General features: G+C 36.8%; 1 protein-coding gene across 2 annotated transcripts in view; it reads right to left on the reverse strand.

The window, feature by feature from the left end:
* Positions 1 to 158: 158 nt before the first annotated feature.
* LOC113234108 (protein ELYS) overlaps positions 159 to 24,131 on the reverse strand; it is a 47,514-nt gene continuing 23,541 nt past the window's right edge. For both annotated transcript variants that reach the window (XM_026469364.1, XM_026469363.1), the window contains exons 18-39: positions 23,568 to 23,776; positions 20,637 to 20,719; positions 20,405 to 20,529; positions 19,753 to 19,963; positions 18,866 to 18,990; positions 18,383 to 18,566; positions 17,743 to 17,837; positions 15,511 to 15,795; positions 14,815 to 14,889; positions 14,204 to 14,335; positions 12,952 to 13,077; positions 12,679 to 12,747; positions 11,594 to 12,599; positions 10,738 to 11,299; positions 9,590 to 10,499; positions 7,972 to 8,136; positions 7,014 to 7,219; positions 5,481 to 5,558; positions 3,478 to 3,558; positions 1,218 to 1,345; positions 613 to 791; positions 159 to 291 (exon numbers count right to left, since the gene is read on the reverse strand). In XM_026469364.1, the coding sequence (XP_026325149.1) occupies positions 240 to 291; positions 613 to 791; positions 1,218 to 1,345; positions 3,478 to 3,558; positions 5,481 to 5,558; positions 7,014 to 7,219; positions 7,972 to 8,136; positions 9,590 to 10,499; positions 10,738 to 11,299; positions 11,594 to 12,599; positions 12,679 to 12,747; positions 12,952 to 13,077; positions 14,204 to 14,335; positions 14,815 to 14,889; positions 15,511 to 15,795; positions 17,743 to 17,837; positions 18,383 to 18,566; positions 18,866 to 18,990; positions 19,753 to 19,963; positions 20,405 to 20,529; positions 20,637 to 20,719; positions 23,568 to 23,776 (5,086 nt within the window). In that variant the 3' untranslated portion in view covers positions 159 to 239. The remainder of the gene's footprint in view (positions 292 to 612; positions 792 to 1,217; positions 1,346 to 3,477; positions 3,559 to 5,480; positions 5,559 to 7,013; positions 7,220 to 7,971; positions 8,137 to 9,589; positions 10,500 to 10,737; positions 11,300 to 11,593; positions 12,600 to 12,678; positions 12,748 to 12,951; positions 13,078 to 14,203; positions 14,336 to 14,814; positions 14,890 to 15,510; positions 15,796 to 17,742; positions 17,838 to 18,382; positions 18,567 to 18,865; positions 18,991 to 19,752; positions 19,964 to 20,404; positions 20,530 to 20,636; positions 20,720 to 23,567; positions 23,777 to 24,131) is intronic.

The raw sequence follows: 24,131 nt of genomic DNA on the forward strand, positions 1-24,131 counted from the left end.
TTGAAAAGATCCGCGTTAGCACAGCGTTAAAGACCATGTATAGCCCACTGTCCTCTGCCTAGAGAAGGTTTAAGACTTGCAGTGGGATATAACGTACAGGTAGGTTGATAATTTGATAGTAAATATAAAAAGATTGGTTTATTTTAAATATTTTTTTTATTCGATAAATGCGAAAACAAACATAATTGACAACCTTAATAACTTGTACTATAAAAATAATCAAAATTATAATTTACACATCACTTCTTCTTCGTATCCTTACTTTCTTCTACGGACGATGATTTTTTTGATCTGAAAATAGAGAAAAAATTAAAAGTTAATTAATTTATAATTAATTAGTCAAGTAAAAACAGCGGGTTTACAATAAACCGGAAAGACAAGAGCATTAATGCCACCGGGATGTCTGTCACCTTTGAAAAAACAACATTTTCGCTCTTATTGCATAAACGAAGCTTCGTCCGACCAGCTCCCGCCGGCTGCGACTGTATTAGGACAAATCCTTCGTCTTCCTATCGTAGTTGTACGGACCGAATTTAATAATTAATAGATACGCTTAAATGACATTTTACTTTTTGAGTCCCTGTAAGTACTGAAAGGGAAGCTTGTACTAACCGTTTACTGGTGCCAGTGTCGACCTTGCTAGTATCGCCCTTGCTAGCATCGACCTTGCTAGTATCGACCTTGCTGCTAGTAGCTGACTGCACCGAGGTGCGGCGCGTGGCGCGACGAGACGGGGTGGCCGAGCTCTCAGAATCCACTGGCGACCCTTGCGGGCTGTCACTTTCACCCTTCTGCTGACAATAACGTTATTTTTAGCCGACTTCAAAGAAAGGAGAAGGTCTTCAATTCGACTGTATTTTTTTGTGTGTGAATGTAACGCGATGACTCCGGCATTTGTGAACCGATTTCGATGAATCTTTTTTTATTGTGTTCCACCTTTAACTACCGCCGCAAATTAGCGGATGAATCCGGCTTATTGGATTTCGCCCAATTTCGTTGTCGATCTCAGCTGCATGAAATCAGTTTCGACTGCAAGCATTTAATGCGTAAAGTCATAGTCAACTACATGCAGCCGAGACCACGATTGCATGAAGTTGATAACGACTTCACGCATTAACTGCAAACATGCAGTCAATCTGATAGAAGCCTTATATAATAATTATAACAAACTAGTGGAGTAATTTCACAAAGATTTGAATCCAGACGCAATAACTTACTTTAACATCTGTAGAAGTACGCCTGCCCTTAGGAGTGTGCAGCGCTTCGCAGGCACGATTGAACGAGGCGCGGCGGCCACGAGCAGGGCTTCCGATTGTCGAGGGGGACCCAACCTCTGAAGTGCTCACTGTAAGGGAAATTATACTCCATATACTTTATATACATTATTTGACAGTTTCGAAAAACACCTCCAACGAAATTGTTGTCATAGGACCAGACAAAGTTATATTTGAATCGTCGTTATGTTACTTATCTGGTCCGTCCCAAAAGTATCGAACATTTTTCAGGAAAAATACTTTTATTGAACTTATCGGTACCATACATTAGTACTCTTCAAAATAACACCCTTCAGCATCGATGCACTTTTGTAGGCGAGTTTTCCATGCCCAGAAGGCCCCCTGGAAGACGTCAACGGGTAGGTCCTTCAGCGCCCTCGTCGTAGCTTCTTGGATGTCCTTAATTGTGCCCCAATGCTTGCTTTTGAGCTTCGACTTGATGCTGGGAAACAAGAAGAAGTCTGCCGGAGCGACGTCAGGACTGTAGGGAGGCTGCGGGACCAGCGGGCTTCGTCGGTCACCTCTTCCCTTCCGTCACGGAACATCTTGTGCCACTTCCTGACCGAGGATTCGGACAAGGCTTTGTCCTTGAAGGCCTGTTTAATCATCTCGTTGGTTTCCACAGTATTTTTGCCGAGTAGAACACAAAATTTCACTGCGTACCTCTGTTCTAACGGATCCGTCATCGCGCTACTTTTAAAAACTTCGACGAGGTGTCGTTTAGAGCTCTACGCGAACGCACGTCCTGCCGCTCCAAGTGCTCGGAGCCAACTGGGACCGGTCGCGCTGTATCGGCTAGATCCCCCCACCACTTTCTGTTGCCAAGCGGAGCGCTTCCCGCCGTTCGGCAACACTCCCAAAAAAAATGTTCGATACTTTTGGGACGGACCCTGTATTAATTTTAGACTAACCTTCTACACAAGGCGAACAATGATTGATAAGTCAATACGAGGCGTCACCATTGCAAGGACCAAAAGGGCAATTCCATGACAAAAAACACTTATTTTTCTTATATAATCAATACTTGTTTTAAAGTAAGTAGTCAAAATTTGACAACTCTGAATTAAGTTGTATCATTTGCCTTTTCGTAATTGATAACGACAACTAACGAGAAAGATGAACATGGTAACTATCACCAGTTTCCAGTGACAGACAACATTAGCGGTCCCATAAAATATTTGTATTAAAATTATTCTCGAGTACTTAGGTTTTCGCGATTGTAAATTAAATTTCATTTTAATTAATGAATTTGGTAACAATTCATATTGTTAATATAAAATATACTGCGAAACATTTGTAACATAAATTGGAATGGTCTTTAGTAAATTCAAAATAAGAATTAAATTTTAATTAAAACCTTTGTAACTATAGTGGAAAATAGTGTGGTTTGCATTAAGACGCTTCCCCGAGCGAATGACCTTGAGCATTCAGTCCCTCTTACCGCACTACACCTTTACAATCTTTCGTAAAACTTTACTCACGCCCAAATCAATTTGTGGTCTTTCGAAAAAAGTAAATCAACCAAGATGTTTATCATTGATTTATCTATCCATTTATGTAAATAGCAAATCAAAATGATGCATATTTAAAGAGGAGATGCATAAATTCAATATTTTTTCTCATATCTGTGGGCTCTTTATAGGAAGATTTCATAAACATTTACTCAAATAAAAAAAATCCATCGGTTAATACGAAGACAACATTCGGAAGAAATATAAAGTATTTATATATTTTTTTATATAACGACTAGATAGCTACTAAAAAAGTAGATAAAACGTCTAGCGCAGTGTTTTACTCGGGGACGCGCCTTAATATTACATATAACTGGTTGATGACTTTACCATCTCAGACAGCCGTGACAATGGGACCTTTAAAGGCGAGCTCTTTGGTTTGTTTGAAAAAACAAATATACGCGATCCGAAGCACTAGTTTCATTTTCGACCGCAAGGAGCGCTGTATAATTGTTATTAAATATGAAAATATTTCACGAGGTCGCTCTAGCGACTAGCAACACCGTAAACTTACACCTGTCACAACAAACTAATTTTAATTTACTTTGCGATTGCCCGAATTGACGCTAGAATGTCATTATTTTGACATCTTCATGCCGCTTTGTGACAGTAACGATAACACAGGTAATTTCTGCGGATGTTGAAGTGCGTCATAGAATAACCCGAAAATAATAAATATGAGTAATACTTACCTATATCGACAGACATTCCTCGAGTAATGCGCGCTGCTTTTGGCGTGGATTTGCTTTCCGATTTCGCTCGATTCATGCGCACTGCACGCAAATGCGTTAGATAAAGCATGAGGGAAATTTAAAAAAAATGATGAAGTTGAAACAGAGGCTTTTCTGGTCACGCCTGAAAGCCTAATTGTCAAACTAGCGCGATATTGCAAATAGATCGACCGCAAAGATACAGTTCATTTTTCTTTTTACAAAAGTACCATTTTATTTAAATTGCACCAATTTTGAAATTGTTATATTTTAAGTTTAAAGTATATCATGGTGTTTTACTATCATGATATTAAATTTTTTTATGATATTACTACCACTAGTTTGTTATAATTGTTAATACAAAGAGCGAACAGTAATAAAAATTCCTTTGATCCGGTTCGAAGAAATTTTTCTTAGTGTTCGATCTTTGTATTAATTATTATTATTGTTATATTTTGTTTAATTAAACATTTGCAAATGAATATAATGGTAATATGCTATGATAACACGACAAAATCACGATCACAGAAAAAAAAAACAGTTTACAATACGTGACCTTACAATGCAACTAATTGAAAATAAACTGTAGCTTCAATGACAGACTAAAATGCTTTAGCTGTTAGAGGTACTAATTTCCAAGTATAAGCTTCGCAGCTAAATCGAGTTACCGGGTCGGCGATTGCATCTTTAATCTGTTTCATTCTAATGTATTTGTTTGGCATTTCAAACTTGAGCATCAGTTCGCAACTGTTTAAGTCTTAATTGCATTGCTGCGGACTGGAATGGAAGCGAATGTTTATAACCATATAGCATAATTAACTTTATGTCAATTATGTTACGTACATACAAACTAGACATGAGCTAAAAAAAACAGGTCGCGCGTTTTCCGGAGAAATATCACGCAGGATATCGGGAGATTCCGCAGTAACGTATCGTATTTAGTTTGTACGTTACACAATCGACATAAAGTTATTAATGCTATGTACAATTTCGTTACAAAAATTAGCTTCCATTCCGTTCCGCGGCACTGTAAATTGAGTAACAGTAACACTATAATATGAATTATCGGTTGTTTTCATAGAAAAGATATACGTGTCGTTGGTTTTAATTGAAAAGATGAAAAGACATGTGACTTGCATGTCGATGTTAGAACGACGTAACCGTATGTAATTAATTAAAAGTTTGTCTTAACTGTTTAGATGTAAAGTAAAAATTTGAATTAGCACTGTCCAGTACAATGCTAAAGTTTCTCAATATAAATTATGTATATTTTACACGGAACAAAAAAAAAACAATGGAAGTGCCTTAAGTGTCGAGTACTATCAGAACCGATGTCGCCAAAACTCACCGAAATCTTGATAATGATTGGTCGTAGCTTCAAATTTAAAAAGAAATAAGAAATTCAGGTTTGTTAACATAATTTAAATTTTACCCTGTTGGCATATCGTTGAAGTTTAATAGCATCAATAACTATTATTGCAAGTTGCGATGATTTGATATTACATTGTTACACTGTTGTTAATTTCAATCAATGTGCTGCCATCTAGTGGTTAATTGCTGAACGTTCGCGAATTGGAGTTATTTATTTAGTTCTGCAAAAACGAAGAGAATATTTTGCAGGGGTAAGCTTTACTTTCGTTTCTTGTAGCAAAAAAATTATTTCGATAAACAGAAAATTTGAAATTTATTCAAATAAGACTTACCGATGATTTGAAATAATACCACGGATAATATTTTTGGTACGGCTATCAATTTTGCACTCCAAAACAGCACAATAAGGCATTTTTCTGCGATTTTAGATAATTTGCGCAAAAGAATGACACAACCGTTCCATTGTTGTGTGATATTTTAGTTAACTTCGAAGCTTGAACTTAAAATATGGTACCATACTACTTTAAGCAAATTCTAAAGCGACAACGTAGCAAGGTGATAAGTAAATAACGGTTTTGCTTAAAAGAAAAGTCGATTTTCGGGCTTATACTTACATCGTCGTTGCTTAACAGCGTCTGAAGCTATGGACTCCGGCGACACGTTGCTTTGTATTTCAGCAGAGTCAGGTGAACCTAATTGGAATATTAGTTATTAGAGGTGCAAACAAAAAATAAACGTGCAAACAAAAAGAAGACCAAGCTGGACAATGAATAAGTTAAAAAAACAAAAATATATATCATATGAGGTACGATGCTAACACACGCATTGCCCTGGTTCGTTGACATTCGCTCTCTATGTTAATAATGAGTGACCAGTACGCGACACTTTTTACTACTGTACCTTTAATTGATGATGAACGATCCCCTTTCATCTCCAATTTAAACTCAGGAATGGCGTTAAGTCATCAAATGAATTGTCCCAGACAATTATTGGCAGGTTTTATGGCCCGATTTAAATAGCTTTACTCCGGCACGTAAAGTTGAGACCCACCACATTGCCGACTCTTGGTTTTTAGGTAGAGTGAACTTACCACTTTTGATTTTGTTGATTGTTTTACTGATTTTTGTTAAGGTTAATTTGTTATACTTGATTGTGTTAAGGAAAATTAGGAATACGTGTACCATTTGTAGCAGAGTTAATAATAAGTAAATACCATGGATTTACAGTAATACGGTCGTTTTAGCGGTTACAAGAAAAACTAACATTTGCCATACGAATATTATATCTCTTCCTTACAAATACAAGCAGTGGAAATTCACGGTAAGGTACCCGACTTGTTAGAACTTACAAGGGCGGTGTGAATGAATATATTAGTTGTGAAAAGTTTTCTGTGATTTTAAAGCAACACAGCCGTGACTATGATTTTAAGGAAAAAATCACACCTTTTTTATTGCTTTATATTGCTATTACTGTTCTTAGCTTAAATAATTGCGTTGTTATACACTAGTGATGCAACAGACCTCTGCTTCTGCTTCCGCAACTTTAATCGGAAGTTTGCAACGTTTGCGACGGATCAGGCTTTAGTGCGGATTACTTGACGGTAGAGCGCGTGTTTTTTAGTAGTTGTGTAATAATTGCACTTCAATTATGAAACAAAAACAGCCCGTTGGAAAGTATTGTTGAGCTCTGTATAGTATACACTAGTTTACACTTCCAGTAAGATTTTATGACATCTGTTTCCGTTATGCCATTTCCGTTGCAACACTATTATACACTATTAATTAATTTATGATCTGGAATGGAATGGAAGCGCACCAGCGACCGCGCCTTCAGGTTGTAATATTTCGTCGGCGTTTGACGTCACACTGCGCCTGCCATCGCGCCACTTCCCGCGGATTTGCCAGGCTTCGCCGACGGCAGCTCCGGAATTCTCGCGATTGCGCGAGCATTCTCGAGCACGCCGCGAATTCCGCGGAAGACGTGAGACGTGATTTTTGGCTCGTATCTAGTTTACACGTTACGCAATTGGCCATAAAGTTCATCACGCTATGTTATCGTTACAAAAATTTGCTTCCATTCCGTTCCACCGCAATATAAATTGAACGCAAATAAGAAAATAATAAAAGAAATTTAATAAAAATGTTTACCCTGAAAATCAGTCTTATTCATCAAACTAATTCGATCGATAGGCTGCACTTCAAATCCGCTAGAGTGCGTGGAGGCGTCGTCGTCCTCATCATGTGACTGTTCTGATACAACGCTGCGAGATGTGTTGCTCGGGCGGCGTCTCGGTGGCGCGGCTGGTTTGGGTTCTAGCCAAGATTCTAGCACGGATTTTTGGTGTCGGGTCAACCTGGGGAGCATGTATATTTTAAGGCTTCTGGCTGGAACTGGAAGACGGAAACCTGACAGACCGAAAGCCCATTAGTCAGAGAAAGAGAGACCCGAAGGCTGGAAATATATGGAAAGAGGAGACGAGCAGTATAACCGGTTGGCGAAATTAATGGGAGGATTATGTCAGATACTTAAGTCAGAAGACTTAATGATTGTGGTGACAGAGGTTTTGCGGCCATGCAATTTATAGTAGGTTTCGTAGCTAAAGTCAAGAAAGTAAAGTAATTGTAATATCGAAATGAATATTGCCGTTTCATTCTCTCTCCTGACTCCTAACTATTTTCTTATATAACGAGACTTAATTCTGTTTTCAGATTTGACCATAAATTTGCACTCTTGGTAGACAATGTCACATCTGCAAAATGGCAACTTTTGTGAGAGGCTTAAATATTCTACGAACGAAATTAGTCGATATTTTTTTCAGGCATAAATGGCAGAGATATAAAAATTTTCACATGTACATTGCTTCATGTAGTTCGCATTCTTTTTTACTTTTATGTGCATAGAAACAATTGATGACGTATGATTTACATGTGCATTTACTTTGACAAGGATACAAATTTATGTTCATTTAAGGATGTTAAAAAGAAGCATTCAAATTCGGGACTTTTGCATATGACGTGATATTAAAGTCATAGGATTGGTCAGTCTTCCGGTTGATGTTTTCAATGGTCTCAATTCTTGTAATTAAAGTTAGCAGTGTGTACTTACCTTCTCGAACTTGAGTATTCTTTGATAATATCTTCTTTCTCATCAACTTTTGAGGTGGACTCCTCAATGGCCAGTTCAGGTATCACAGAGAGATCTGGTTTCAGTGCGGACTTCCTGCCTTTCCTTGCTGGCTTCACATCACCTCCGTCCTCACTTACTTTGCTCCTAAAAAGAAAATTCCACGACAACATATTAATGCTATTTACTGAATCGACCTCTGATGGGTACTTGTCATAGCTCATAAGAGGTATTCTCAGAATCTAAGGAATTCATATTGTTTTGCATAAATTATTATGTTTGATTTAACATAGGTTACATTTATCTGGAATACAAATGGAGGCCAACTATAGCCCTCGAAAAGTGCTGGTCCGCCAACGTTTATCTAAAGGTGCATGCACCTTGAAAATATATTTTTATTGCATCGTCTATATATATCATACACACAAAATAACATAACAATAAAATAATAACAATAGTTAACGATAAATGTCATTTTTTTTAAATTTCCTATTTTTCTGACCCCAAGTCACACCCCGGATACTCCATACAACGGTCGAAAGTTATTTACCTACTACTGCTACTACATACAGCAAGGCACTATCTGCACATTCGCAAATGTGTGCGTGAAGTGGCAGGGTTAACGATCACTTTTTCGTATGTGGTCAGAGCGCAATATAGCGAAAATTCTAACGCGAATCTGTTTTCTATAAATTTAATAATAGAATCCTAATAATTTCACATGTTCATTAGGTTTTCAATATAATATTACATTTTTCATTAATTTACTAACCAGAATAATCCTGTAGGTTTATTTAAAAAAAAAAAATTAAAAGCACTTAAAATGTTATATTTTTAACAGGTATTTATAGATAAGGTAAGCAAGGTATTTGAAATTGCGTGTCCAACTTTATCATTTATTACTTAGTTAATAATTATATTCACTACATATTTATCGGCAATAAAAATTGTAAATTTGAGAACCCTTGTCTCCTACATTACATCTCATTATATTGATATAATAAATCTGTATTACATATTACTCTGCACTTAATAAATGGACAAAACAATAACTGAATCAGTCTCAGACGTAAGTTTTTTTACTTAACTCGTTTCATCTTTCGGAAAACGAAAGAAACTTCTTTCTTTATCCCGTTAAGCCTACGACAAACAGCTGTACACAGCAACAATTCACGACCATTATAAATAGTAATGTACAATATCGTTATATATTGACGTACAAGTTTCGTAATGAATAAATGAAAACTATATTATTATGTATACAAATATCAAAGCCGTCTAAGCGCGAAAACGGCTCGCCAACAGCCTTGTTGCCGTTTAGTCAATGTGACCGTCAATGTGCGGGGCGGGGTGCGGTATTTAAAGCTAGAAAGGGGCGGAGAGTGTCCATTTTCGTTACTATTTTGTTCTCAGCCTAAGTGAAAAAAGTTTGCCCACAGGGGTTGGACAATTGTCCAAAAGTTTCGGAGCGAATTATGTTAGATTGGTAAGTTTATCACGGCTGACAAGCTATTTTTGAACCCTGCGCTAGTGTCGACTTTTGATATCAAAAACAGCGCGGGGATCAAAAGATAACTTGTTACATTCGTATATTTTTTACCTCGAGCTTCTTATTGATATAACGGAGCCGCTAGATGCTATGCTAACATCATCATCTTGTTTGCTTTGAGCTCTTGTAGTACGACGTCTCGGAGTAGCAGTTTCATCAATGATCGAACTTTCGAAGTCACTAGCTTTTTCTGATATTTCTTTAGAAGCTCTACGTGTCAAAATTTTACGAGGTTCAGAGCTCGTTGGTGTTTTAGCGCGTCTTCTAGAAGGTGTATTTGGTTTTTCTGGAGTTTTGTCTTCAGATTCAGTAGACGCTATAGATTGTGAACGCTTTCTCAACAGTGGGGTTTTTGTTTCTTCGGTTTTCGTTCCTATAGAATCAGTTTCCTTTGTTGATTTGTTTGAAGATGTGGATTTGGCACGTTTTCGAGTACGTGGCGTTGCTTTTTCTAGTTCTTCAGTAGGTTTTTTAATTTCCCTATCTGGTGTTTTTAGTACTCTTCTAGACGCTTTTTTATTTTTATCGTCCAGTTTAATCTCTTGAACACCATCATTTTCAGTTTGTCTTCCCGATATATTCTCATCTATTGCATTTTTTTCAGATTCTTTTTGGGTAGCTCTCTCATCAATTTTAGGAGTATCTACATATTGATCTTCTATTACCATGCCTTCATGGGTTGAAAGCGTAGTTGGTCTTGTGCCTACTTCGAAAGACTTTTCTGTTGCACTATGTAAAACTTGTAAAGTACTTCCTTTAAGTGTTACAGCTATTGATGAAGATTTTTCGTCAGTAGTATCTTCAACAGACTTAGATTTACTCTGCAAAGTAGAGCTTACTTTTTTCGGTTTATCTGTTTCGATATCAGGAATAGATTTTAGAACATTTTCTTCTACATTGCTCCTTTCAGAGGTGGATTTTATATTTTCATCTTCTGTCTGTTTAATTTCAAGTTCAACATCTATAAAAAAGGAAAAATAGTTCGATTACGTGTTGCTGTAACTTTCATTCACGTTTAAAGAATTACATCTACTTTTAACAACACATTGATGTCTGTGTCGTCGTAGAAGAGATCACCGGTTCAAAATTGTACGAAGCGCCATATGTACATATTTTTACTTTAGAGTAAAGGTACTCTACATTTTTCAAAACCTACTAGAACTAAAAAAACCTACTCATTATTATTAAAATATTCTTACCTGTTTCTACAGAAATATATTTTTTTCTATGTGCTTCTACCTTTTCATCAGACTTGTCAAGATTTTCAGAACAAAGCAGAGTAGACTTGTCTGAATGTAGAGAATTATCATCTGTCATTAAAGAAACTTGTCCAAGATTTAAAGGATCAGTAGTTTCTTCAGCTTTAGTGGAGTCCTCTTCGTTTTCATTTACTTGAATGGTTGAAATTGGTTTGGTTGCTTGTAATACATTGGATTCACCTATAGCTGATATTTCTTTACCTTCATTTACTTGAACACTACCAGTAGGGTCGGATACGTTTAACACTTCATTAACATTTTGCGTTTGAACAGCTAGATTTGAATCAGGTTCTTTAAATATCTTGGATTTATCACGTTCTTCATTAGCAGAACTTTCTATTATTTTATTTTCTTCAATAGTTGAAGCAGGTTCGATTTCTCTTGTAGCCGATTTTTCACTAACTTTATCCGATTCATTAGAGTCGTTGGATTCATCGTCAATTTGTAGACGATCGGAATTTGATGACGAACCTATTGATATTACTTCTTCGTTTTCTTCTATCTGAAAAATGCAAATAAAAAAATATTTAAAAAACTTGTATAAAGACATAAATACTGAACGGAATATATCATAGTCACAATATTGTTGCATTAAATGTAGTCAAACCGCCAAAATTATTGGCCGTCGGCCTTTCAAGGTGCCCTACGAATTTGGGTCCCGAACCTTCCTGATCCATCTATTCCTAGTTACATTGCCCAGGTTGCTAACCTACCTAGCCGAGTGGCATAAACGCATTACGTTGTTTGCACGGAGCGTACAAGTGTAATGTAATTACATAATGAATGACAAACTTACCTTTCCGTCCTGATCATTCTCTGATTCAGATCGTTCTTCGTCTTCTTCCTCATCAGAATCTTCCTCCTCCTCTTCGTCCTCTTCTTCTTCAGCATCTTCATCATCGGCTTCTGCTTCACTTTCTTCCGATGCTTCCATCTGTTCATCCCCTCCACTGTCACTACTTACATTATGTTCTTCATCGGAAATATCTTTCTCAATCTCATGAATCTCCCTTTCAATCTCGACAATCTTTTCTTTTTCCTTTTGTATCACAGCTTCATTATCTTCCTTCATAGCAGCTTCATTGTCTTCCTTCATTTCTATATCACTATCACTAGTCAAGAGACTTGATAATATAGCTTTAGATTCATCAACACTATTATCTAATACAGATTTATCTGCACCAGTAATATTCGATGTGGTTGCAGGTGTGTTAGCTTTTACGTCTTTATCTGTTTTATCAGCTTTGTCTTTATCCTCATTTTCTAAATCACTAGTATCACCAACACTGCTTTGATAACTATGTAAGACTGACTGACCAAAAATAGATTCGCCTATAGTAAAAGCAGGTAAGGATTTTAAATCCTTAACAAGGCTGTCTTCTTTTGTTTGGTCACCAGTATGAGATGTTTCAGCAATGCTGCTCTCGTAACTATTGAGTATCGATTTACCGAATTTGGTTTCGTTCATAGTAAATGCAGGTAGAGATTTTAAGCCGAAGTCATTGTTATCAGCTTTAGATTCAGAAAATACACTTTCATTTGTACTGTGGAGAATAGATTTGCTTGCAATGGGAGATATGGTGACGTCCAGTAAGTTAGCGGGTTTAGATGATTTCATTGGTGTGCATTCAATAGTGCTTTCCGGTAACAATGTTTCTACAACAACTTCTGTAATGAGTTCTAATTTCTTTTGTGATTTGACAGCATTTGATTCTAATACTAAACGCGTGAGAGATTTTTTGGCCGATCTTGGCTGATCTTTCTTCGGTGACATTAATTTTTCTGGGGTTTTCGAACGACTCCTAGAATTTAAAAAAAATCGTTACGATAAAATAGTAACAATAAAGTCGCTTTGCAACATAATTTAAAAAATATTTTCACCTTAAGGTACGTGGACTAAGCGGTGGCTGCTTTTCAACAGGTTCAATTTCAGGAGTACGCGAACGGCTCCTGCATTCATAAATGAAGATTCAATGTTTTTGTTCCCAAACAATGACAACAAATTATACAAGATCTAATTCCAATCACAATACTTGTGTTTTATTTACAGCTCTAAATTATATACATTTATTAATTTGCCATTGTATTGTCGACACTGTCGTTATTTGACTTAATGATGAAGAATCCTAGTAATATTGGAGAATTTGAACTAACCTCAAACTACGACGAGTTGGCGACGATGTCGGTGACTCGGAAGACTTAGTAGGCGATTCAGTAATGGCTTCAAGTTGTGGACACTCCACTACTGTCTCGATTCTTTCTGGTGTACGAGATTTAGTCCTGTAACAATATCATTATATAGCTTAACGTTCTTGTAAGAGGATTTGCGCACGACGTCCGATTCGTAACAATTCCGAATCCGAGAAATGACGATCCGAAATGTCACAGGTGGCCGAAGTGTCAGTTATCTCTAGGTGCACAAGAACAAAGAACAAAGATTTTCGTATTTTCTCGGATTCCCATCGGACTTAGTACACAAGCGACATCTAAAGTGGGTCCGAATTTTCTATATTTGTATTGTCTCGGATTCGGAACTATTACGAATCAGACGCAACGCGCAAACACTTGAATAAGGGATTTTTATTAATTGGAGATTAAGGATTGCCCACGTGGCATCGAGACTGCGCGGCACTGCCATGTGACTTTGCGCGACATTACTATTTGCGTGACACAGCGGATACATAGTCAACCTTGACGTTGTGTCACGAAAGAAGCTTCCCCGTACGGCGTACAATTCCTTACCAGTACGTCTGGCACACCCTGGGCAAAAATTGGCGATATGCATTGATACGACAAGAAGTCGATACCATAGACTATTCCATAATTCCGGAGCACATGCATTTGTATTACGAGCAAATTAGGCTGGTTTCACAGCTGTGCGTACGGTCTTACGGGTCATCCGCATCCGTAGAATACGCAGTGCTCTGCACCGATATTTACGGAAAACAGTCGCCTAGAATGAACGCACTGGTGGCCTGTGCGGAGTTCACGCGGAGTGTGTTCCGTACGGAGCAATCCACGTCACTGTAAAACGATGTTTTAACGCCAGACGTATTACTCTTCTTCGGTGTTGCGCGGATGGTCCGCAGATAAATCCGCACTGCTCTGAAACCAGCCTTAAAGCTAAAATTAAATCTTGCATTGTCTTCGAAATGAAACTATTTTTGGATGTACATCGCGTATATATTTTTTTTCAAAGTAACCATCGTTTCGGGCTCTTTATACGTCTCATGGTCGCGGCTGTTTAGTTAGCCGTTAATGTGTCGCTATTGTGAAAACCTAAGACTCGATTTGTCTTTTTCTTGCTGATAACGGAAGAGACAGAAGTACCTCGTTTCGCTACGTAGTAAATACGACAAGGTTGCTACTTAACAGATTTGAATTTTAATTATAGCATAAAATTTACCTTCGTTGTCTAGGCACAGTCAGCGTATGTTCTACACGTTGCGCTTCGCTTTCAACTTCTTGTTTCGGTAGTTCGATTATGGGCTCTAATGGCGATGACCGTGGGCTTATTTCGGGCGTTTTGGATCTGCTTCTGTAAGACATAAATATGATAAATATCAATTTTTTTAAGAAGTATATTGCTAGGTGTTGCAATAATATTTCTATAAAAATTAAATTTGAGGAAGTATGCTAAATTATTTATATAAAAATAATAAATGTAAAAAGTAATAATACTTGTCAACGCGTACATGGCATAGATGACATTTACCGGAAAATATTCACAATATCGTATCATCAGTCGTTTAACTTTTGTTTTGTAATCATTTTGATTTTCGAAATGTATCGAGTCACTCACACGGTAGGTTTCAAATGTCTAATTCTAATGTAACAGTCGTCTTTTTACAATAGATGAATATTTTTACCAGAGAAAATAAAATGAATAACTTAGCCCCGTGTTACATAGAGATTACTATAGGCAGGAAACGAGTAGGTAAAGGAGAAGATAAGAGGCTGACCACAGCGACAATACACATTCAATTCTAACAATACTATAAGCCTCAATAAACTTACCTAGTACTTCTTGTTTGTCTTAACGGCGTAGTTATGATAGGCGAGTCTTGCCTCTCAGGTGTTCCAGGGCGGCTTCTGAAATAACACATTCCTTTATTGCCATTTTATGTAATATTCTGCCTGTCACCCACTGTACTGTTCAAAAAACTTTCGTTTCAAGTAAATTAATAAATAAAGTCTGTTCCAATCCATTTTCAACAAAAAGTAAACAGAACTGTTCGGTTAAAATTCTAAAGCAATAACTCAATAAATCGAATAAGTAACACGCACGTATATTTCGAAGATTTCGACTTGATATCTCATCACTTTTTCCAACAATATTTATTTGAATAGCATCGTAAAATTGTATTTGAAAAATGGTAGTCCAAAAGTGAGGTTATTTTTCATCTGTACATATATCATAGGACTTGTCTATGGTTGCACGAAAAAAAAACATTCGGTTCATTCAATTGAAGTTGTTGTAATCGATTAGTAAATCGAATATTTAAATCGCAATCGAACGAGTATCTGAATTTAAGGATTTGAAAGAGGACTTCCGTCTATGGTTGGGTCAGTGACTTGTTTGTTTACATTTTGTTGAAAATGAACTGAAACGTAGTATAGTGATGTAGTTAATTTTAAAAGTTGTATTGTGTATTACCGTTACCATTAGTAATTATTAGCGTACTATGTCTGCGTGTTTAGTGTGTAACTTACCTATTCATCTTAGGTGTGCTTTCACCACTAATAGCTCTTATACCGCGTCTACCTTTGGGCGTTTTTGGCACTTCGATCTGCACGTCCTTATTCTCCATCCTTTTCTCACTCTCCTCAGTGGACACGTCTTCTCTTTCTTCCTCGCGGGGAGTCGAATCGTAGCTGCGGCGTCTCTCACCCGAATAACGTGGGTTTATAAGTGTTATTGGTATATCCGCTATGCTTTCAATTGACGTATTCGGGTCTTCTGACAGACTACTGTTTGCTGATATAGATAGGGAGCGTCTGAAAATTCAAATTTATTGATTGCAGGGTCATTAGTGTGGTGGCCTTCGCACCTTTGGAGCATTTCGGTCATTCGGACGTTGACACTACTGTGCGGGCGTTAACGCAGCCGTTCGGCTGACGATACCGCCAATCGGGAGCCGTCGGTTGCGTATGATCGCGATCGGAAATTCGCAGGAAGCAAATTTGTTGCCAATCTGTGTAGAGCCGAGTCGTACAGTCTGTCTTTTTCGAAGACGGAATAATATGACATTTGTAGGGTTGCCAGTTATCACGAAATTTTAAATAGTCATGTACATGTTATCGACAGTTTCATAGATAGATTGTGAGAGAATGCCAAAAACGTCTAAATTGTCAATGTTATGACGTTATAATGATTACTATACTACAAATTTTCTAGGACGATCCCTGTGACACTTCACAAAATTCTCCATAATATAACCTTGTAACGAAGTCTACTAATTTACGTATATAAAATGCGTGTTTTTATAAGTCTCAACTATTTTTATAAGTCTCGCTTTTAAGTGAATATCTTTTGTTTAAGCAAATACATAAAATTAAAGTAAAAGTAACACCAAATTAGTGACAAATGCCCAGAGAAACATTTTTTTTTCAAAAATGAATTTAAATTTACGACAACGTACAAAGGTTACTTCATTAGACTGCATTTGCTAGAGATGAGGTATAACGATAAAAAGTTTTCGATCATTTATTGAATAAATAAATAAAAAAATAAAAAAAGTGCAAATTCATGTCTGTAGTATTGGTAAAAGGCACGTATCTGCACCAAAGCAAATTTCACAGAAGACGGACTTAACGTTATTAATTTGTTATTTCAATGGCTACGACTTTCATTTTTGTACAGAAAGCATTAATTTATGTTGTCTACGGACTGATGACAGTAGAGTCTCTGTAAATCACGCTAATTTGGCTGCTGATTGTTATTGTATCATAAACAAAGACTGCGTTTACATTTAATTTATTTTTTCTCCGGTACCTGTACCTATTCCATAGAAATAACGGATCGGATATCAGAAATAAAATAAATATTATTTATACACAATTCATGGGAGTCCTTTATTTTAAAAACTCAATTGTTATGTTTTTTTAAATTCGTAATATTATGCAAGGCTGTATAAGAGAGAACCTTTTCTTCAAAAATCTATCGACTTTACCTCATCCATGTGAAAACATCAAATGAAGTGTCACAGGGATCATACTAGAAAATTTGTAGTATAATTGCGTTATTGTCTTCTTCATTCTTATTTTGATAGCTGGTCTGCGAGTATCAAAATATTTTTTTATTCTTACACATTTTAACAACAACATGCTCATTTAATAATCTATATTGAATTAAAATGAAAAACTTTAAAATATGTCTCCTCTTTGTATTTTTAATAGACATACTCCTAAATTCAGTGTATGTATGTAAGAATTTACAAAATTGAAAATTCAAATGAACCTATTGGCCATTATGGCCATTGCACAAATAATGGGCCAATGCTGATTCAAATGAAACAAATTCGACTATTTACTGCATGCGTAACTAACATTCAGTCCATAGTCGATAGAATATTTATCGACTGCAATCACTAGCTGCTTGCAAGCGGACAACACTTTTTGAGCATTGTCCTGTCATTTTACTCCATCTTGAAAAAAGACAGACTATAAGGAGTGGGATTCTCTGCCTTTAAATTTTAAAATTCAAAGATGCCTGCAGATCTGTGCTTCGATGAGATCATAGATACTCTACAAGTACGTCTCATCGTCGTCGACATCACAACTTACTATGTTGCGTATTCGCAATAAAGAGGGAAAGGACTCATCTTGTACAATAAATATATTTGAAGACAATTGCCCGTGATATACGAAGGAAAGGTCTTGTGAAGAAAAAATTGTACTTTAAAGATTAACATTTTGATAAAAAATCGAGTACAACGAGCATACCTTCCGCGTACAGAATCCTTGAAAGTTTTTCTCGATTGTACTTTCTCTTCTGTAGCTATTTTCTTTGGCGGTGATTCCAGTGGATTAGGATCATTCTGAAACAAAAAACAATTGCGAATTATTTTATGTCATTCACGTTGCGGACTACATCAGGGATACAGGTACATATAATATCATATCTTCTGGCTGTCAATAACCATAGTGCAGAGGTGCGCGACTCTTTATTGTGTGCGGTTGATAACAACTATAATACAAGGTCGACGACATCTGGTAAATTTGTAATCCCAAGAGTGACTAACTACTATGGAGATAGGACCTTAAAGAAACGTAAAATGTTGAAAGTACACCACTTTACAAATTTTTGTTGAGTAGTTAGTAATTATATTGTTTAAGTATTTTTAACATTGAGTGTCAGTTTGTAACTTTTTGCTCAATTGAGACTCGTTTTGATCCTGCAGTCAAACTGTATATACAGTTTTGTAGGACTATGTTTATTAAGTATATTGTACCCCTTTTTAAAATTCAAATAAATAATGAAATGTATAGAAAGTCGAACATTTCGCATTTCATGTCGTGTGTTTGCGTACGTACAACAAACCCCTAAAGTTTAATTTTACTTTTATAAAACTGCATAACTCACCATAGCATGCGATTGTGTAGTTGTGTAGCTGTCAATAGATATATCCGTCTCTTTCTCTCCCAACTGAGATGTTGATGGATCCTTCTCGCCCTCGCGCAGTGAGAAGGTCAGTACGCGATGGGTTGGTAATGGAGATGGTGTTGAGCCGGATTCAGAAGCGGTCGGAATTGTGAATCTAAGGTGCCTGGAAATAAAGCACACGGTTTATAAGTAATTAGTCCAAGCATTTTAGTTTTTAGGCAGTTTTTAGGTTAGCTATAACCAAATAATCCATGTAATGGCAGCCTAAATTACAGTTTAGTGACGTTATCTCACAGGTTATATCAGTTTTGTTACTATAACTTGGGCCATTATGATTCGTCGGGCTCATGTTTTTCTGCTGGCTATATCTGTGTTACTCGGCTGCTAAAAGCTACACGATAGGGATGCCGCCTGCTAAATTAACGCTTCAGTAACTTTGCCTTTACGGCGTCGGTGGCTTACTTGTTAGTGGAATCACTGTAATGAGTGTGGTTGCTGGCGGTTTCTAGCAATTCGTCGTCACTTTCGTCCATGTAGCGGGAGTCCACCGGTGAAACCTGTTCACGCTCTACTTCATTGTGACGTATCTGTTGATGGGAGAATATGAAGTATTAAAAAAATGCAGTAAATAACTATTCCGCCAGGAAGATCTGTATTCTAAATGTGCACTTTCTATTGTCTTCAGACAAATATGAGTTTATATGAAAATGTCCTTTACAACGTTTCTTAAACATTTAAAACAAAATAATGCTAATTACGAAATGCTGTTATTTCGACGAAACGTTCAATACCCGACTAAAACTCCTTTTATTGGATAATTATTTTTAACGATAATTATCGATGAGTTTCTTTTGAAACAGTTGTAATTTTGTTTCACTTCACTTCGTTGTATTTAGACAAGCAGTAGTTATACGAATTTATTTTATATTCATTATTATTGTTTGCGTTAGTGACGATCATATTATCCCTTGTCATTGTATTTTTAACCGACTCCGAAAAAAAATGGAGGTTCTCAATTCGACTATATCGCACTGCTAATACAATAGTGTATTAACTCAAAATGTGATTTTTTTCAGTATATAAAAAAATGTGTATAAAAACATATTTACCTCGATATTTCGGACGTATTGCAACTTCTATAAACCGATTGAGTCCAATCGGTGTATATAAAATATACGTTATGTCAAGAGATTACGAGTTGCGTGTAAATTATTATTGTAATACTAATCCTCTCTCAAAGTGCAGTACCCTAATGGGATCCATATGACCACATGTGTATTAAGTAAGAGCTTTTATAACATGTGATGGCACGAACACGACAATATGACATACATTTGTAAATACTTTACCTTCAAAATACTATGCGGAGTTTCAGCACCCATTCTTTCATAAGTTTTAACATCAGGGCTCTGTACTTCAGGCATGTCAAGTAGCGTTTCCATTTGCTGGCTCAACCTATCGCTGACTTTGAATGTGCTGCGCGGCGTCTTTGGCGTTCCGGATAGGTCAAGGCGCGCACGTTTTGGTGGCGTTGACTCCGATTGGACGTCCGTAAATACGCTGCGAAATCAAATGTTACAAATTGAATTTCACATGTTTTAGTTTGTAACCATGCATTTGTTTCTAGTATTGTTTACGCTAAAGGTAGTTGAAACAAAAGGCAGAGACTAAAGATGCTTTTCCACAGACGTAGTAGGACGAGGATTGAAATATTTGTTGATGTAATATTAAATCGTATTGGTACTTATTTACATGATTTACGCGATGCCTCTACGATGGCTGTTAATATCAATCGCGAGATGAGGTACGATAAGGTATCATGAACTCGCGATAACTATTAATGGCAATTTTGGTGGTAGATTTCAATTCTCATCTCGTCTCGTCTCGCCGGTAGAAAAGGACTTAACTCTCCTCAATGACAATGGTAGTTAAGATGTAAGTAGAAAATATATAATTTCATGCAACAATTAACTTTCTACATGTATTTAAAAATCTACTTACCTCCTACTGCGTGATAGTTTAGGTGTGCATATGAAAGGAGTTTCTTCAACGTTGAGCATTCGTTTGAGACCCTTCCTCATTCGGGGTTTGTTTACCCACGTCTCGCTAGCGTTTTCTATTGTATCCTACAATAAATCATTGCAATGTTTAATTCCCAACCACCAGGAAATAGTGTTAGAAAATGGTAACACTGACCCAATATTTATTAATTTATTTATGTTATTGTTCTTACCTGGATAAATGATGATTTGTAAGTAAAAGTGTTCTTAGGAGACGTAGCTTGCACGAAGACTGACATCGGCTTTGGAGCAACAACTAAAACAAAACCGGATTTTATAAATAATAATACAATCATATTGCCGGCTATATTTGAAAACCTTATAACTCCGTTTTTGAACGAAATCCCTTATTTACTCATCAAGCGCAATATCGGGAAATTGAAGTTTAAAATATAATTTGCAAGGACCTTTTTTAGCTACAAAATAAAGGTGTAATTGTCTATGTCTCTATCTCTATTTCCATCAGCGCAAAAGTGGCGTAATCCATATTCAATTTCCTTCTCTACAATATTATTTTAAATGATATCATGGATCAATATCACAAGTGGACTGCTAATTGCGATACAAGAAAGCGTAGTGGGGTATTTAGTGCCTATAGGTACACCAAATGTCGCAATGAGAACCAGATAAGCTATTTATTAGCCGACTTTACAAACAGGAAGAGGTTCTCATTTCGACTTTTTTCCCATTTAAATTTGAAGAAATTATTCCACCTCTAAGGGTGGCAAACTAAGTGATGAATCCGGTTTTGCGCACTTTCCGGTAACCGATTTCAATAAAACTTGGCAAATGGATGTAATTACACTACAAATGTTAAAATTCAGAAAATAATTTTAGCTCATTATCAATATTTGAATTACAAGCAAAAAAAAAACAGACCACTTATTTTCATATCAAAGAATTAATTGATATCCATAGCCATTTACATAATTTATACTACTTCCAGGATATCGACCTGCGCTTCCATCCTCAAAGCCCGCGCCGCGCCGTCTTGATATGCGGGATTTTGACATTTTTCAGAGTTGCGATCTGAGTATGGAGATTAGCAGGTCTTTTTAACCGACTTCAAAAAAAGGAGGAGGTTCTTAATTCGACTGTACGTTTTTTTTGTATGTATGTTACGCGATAACTCCGGTATTTGTGAACCGATTTTCACGATTCTTTTTTTGTTGGAAAGACGGCACCTCCATAATGATCCCATTTTATTTTGAAGAAAATCATCCACCTCTAAGTGTGGCTGATCACGCAAGAACATTCATTTTTATAAATAGCGCCTAAATTTTATTCTATCGCTATTCTCCAATTCAAGGCGTTTTTCTCTCTCAATATACTTTGAGTAGTGAGAACCGATTTTTATTATCTCCTGTTTCAAGTCCTGTACAGTGGCGAACTAGGTGATATTACAATAAAACTTAGCAAATAGATGTAATTCCACGTATTTTTGAGGTCGGTTTTTTTAGTACTCTGTACCGAGATTATAATGAGTTATTGGACAATGATCCATGTTTATAAAAATTTATTAATGGAATTTTTTTATACATGAGACTAGGTCCTCATCGAAACTCAATGGTGCTAACCGCTGGGTCAGTCAAGTAAATTTCCGGAATAAATAAGAAAAAAATACTATAAATGGTCAGAAATGAATTTATTGTTTCTCAAAATATTATCCGTTAGTGTTAATGCACCTTTTCATACGAATGAACCAATTTTGAAAACATTTATACATACATACTCTTCCGCGACAATCTCTGAAACATAGTATTCATACTCTTCGACAGCCTCTTCAGGCGATGAAAATCGCTGACCGCGTAACAGGTTCTTAATTTTTGGAAATAAATAAAAGTCGCAAGGTGCCAAGTCGGGACTGTATGCGGGTTGGCTGATAAGGTCAACGTTGTTCACCTTCAAAAATTCATTTGTCTATCTGGCCGTGTGAGAACTGGCATTATCGTGGTGCAAGATGATACGGCGTTTACGGTTATTTTTACGGAGTTTGTCAATAACTTCCAGCAAACAAATGGTCGTGTACCAATCACTATTCACGGTACGACTATTCTCCAAAGCAACAGTAGCCATGTGTCCAGTTTTATTAAAAAAAGAAGCAATCATCCGCTTAGAGGCACTTTGCACGCGCGCCACTTTGGTTGGTCTCGAAAGACCCATACGATCGATTGCTGCTTTGTTTTGCGATCGTAACTATAAATCCATGTTTCGTCACCTGTTACTATGTCCCACACCAAATTTGACGCCCCTTCGTTGAATCTGGTAAGCATGGCATTACACCAAGTGACGCGATCCGTTTTTTGAGCCTCAGTCAAATTGTGTAGGATCCACCGAGAGCACAGCTATTTCACACCCATATATTTGTGTAGTATTGATTGTATTTGACTTATGCCTATGTCTAAAGATGCCCGAATCTCATGGTATGTCACATGCCTGTCTGTTTTGATCATACGGCGCACAGCATCGATGTTTTTTTTGTTCACAGCAGTGGACGGGCGACCATCACGAAATTCGTCACTGAGATTCACATGACCGTGTTTGAATTCTGCAAACCAGCTATAAACAGTCGTCTTGCATGGTGCTTCATCGCCAAAAGCAGTTTGAAGCCGAGCGAAGCTCCGCTGAGCCGTTAAATTACACTTAAAGTCGTAGAAAATTATACTACGAAAATTTTCACGAGTTAAATCCATGATGATGTAGACAACCAATTTCTAAAATGACGCTACAAATTAAAAACAAGTGGCAGTCAGATGAAATAAACTGTATTCTGCAGCCAAAAAGTTCCATTCTCAAATGTTGTAATTACTTTTTAAATATTGTTTATGTAAGTGGCCAGTTATATAGTGCGCCCTCTGTAATATCGTCATGAGCATTTAACTTTAGAAAACAAACGGTAAGGAGTGGTTTTAAGTTATTTGTTGATAGCAAAACTCGTGCTTCTTTTGTATGGAAAAACGATATAGCTGTGGAAACAGTCAATGAATTCTCACTGTTTTGTTTTTCAATTTTATTATCTTTCTATGATATCAAATTACTCCGTTAATTATTGTAATTAAAATTACTCGATATTTCAAAATGTATGCGCATTATGCTATACTTACTATGAGGTTCCAGATCCTTCTCCAGTGCACAATGTGCAACAGTATTGGTGATAGTAGGCAGGGACGCACAGACGACTTCTACCAATGCGTCCCTCGCTCCCTCTCTATCCATTACGTCGGTAAGAGACTCTAACGACGCGGTAAGTTCCATCATTCGTGCTGGTTTCGAATGTTTTAGTTTTTTATTGTATTGCTCTGCCTCTAGATATCTGTCAAATTACGTTAGAATTTAAATAATTTTTGTAGTACGGACAAAATGAAGACATCCAAGAAACGTTTTGTAGTGTTTTCCTTAAGAAATGATTTTTGAAGAAATGATCCTTTAGTACATTAAATTATATACAGACGGAAAATTTAATCAAAGTAAACACGTAGATATAGAAATAAAATAAGTTAAACATCACCTTACTCACACACTCACACACGCACGCACGCACGCACGCACGCACGCGCACACACACACACGCACACGCACGCGCACACACACACGCACGCGCACACACACACACACACACAAACACACACACACACACACACACACACACACACACACACACACACACA

The sequence above is a fragment of the Hyposmocoma kahamanoa genome, unplaced genomic scaffold (assembly GCF_003589595.1).
Source record: "Hyposmocoma kahamanoa isolate Upper Pololo Valley unplaced genomic scaffold, ASM358959v1 81, whole genome shotgun sequence".
In the NCBI taxonomy this organism is placed as follows: Eukaryota; Metazoa; Arthropoda; class Insecta; order Lepidoptera; family Cosmopterigidae; genus Hyposmocoma; species Hyposmocoma kahamanoa.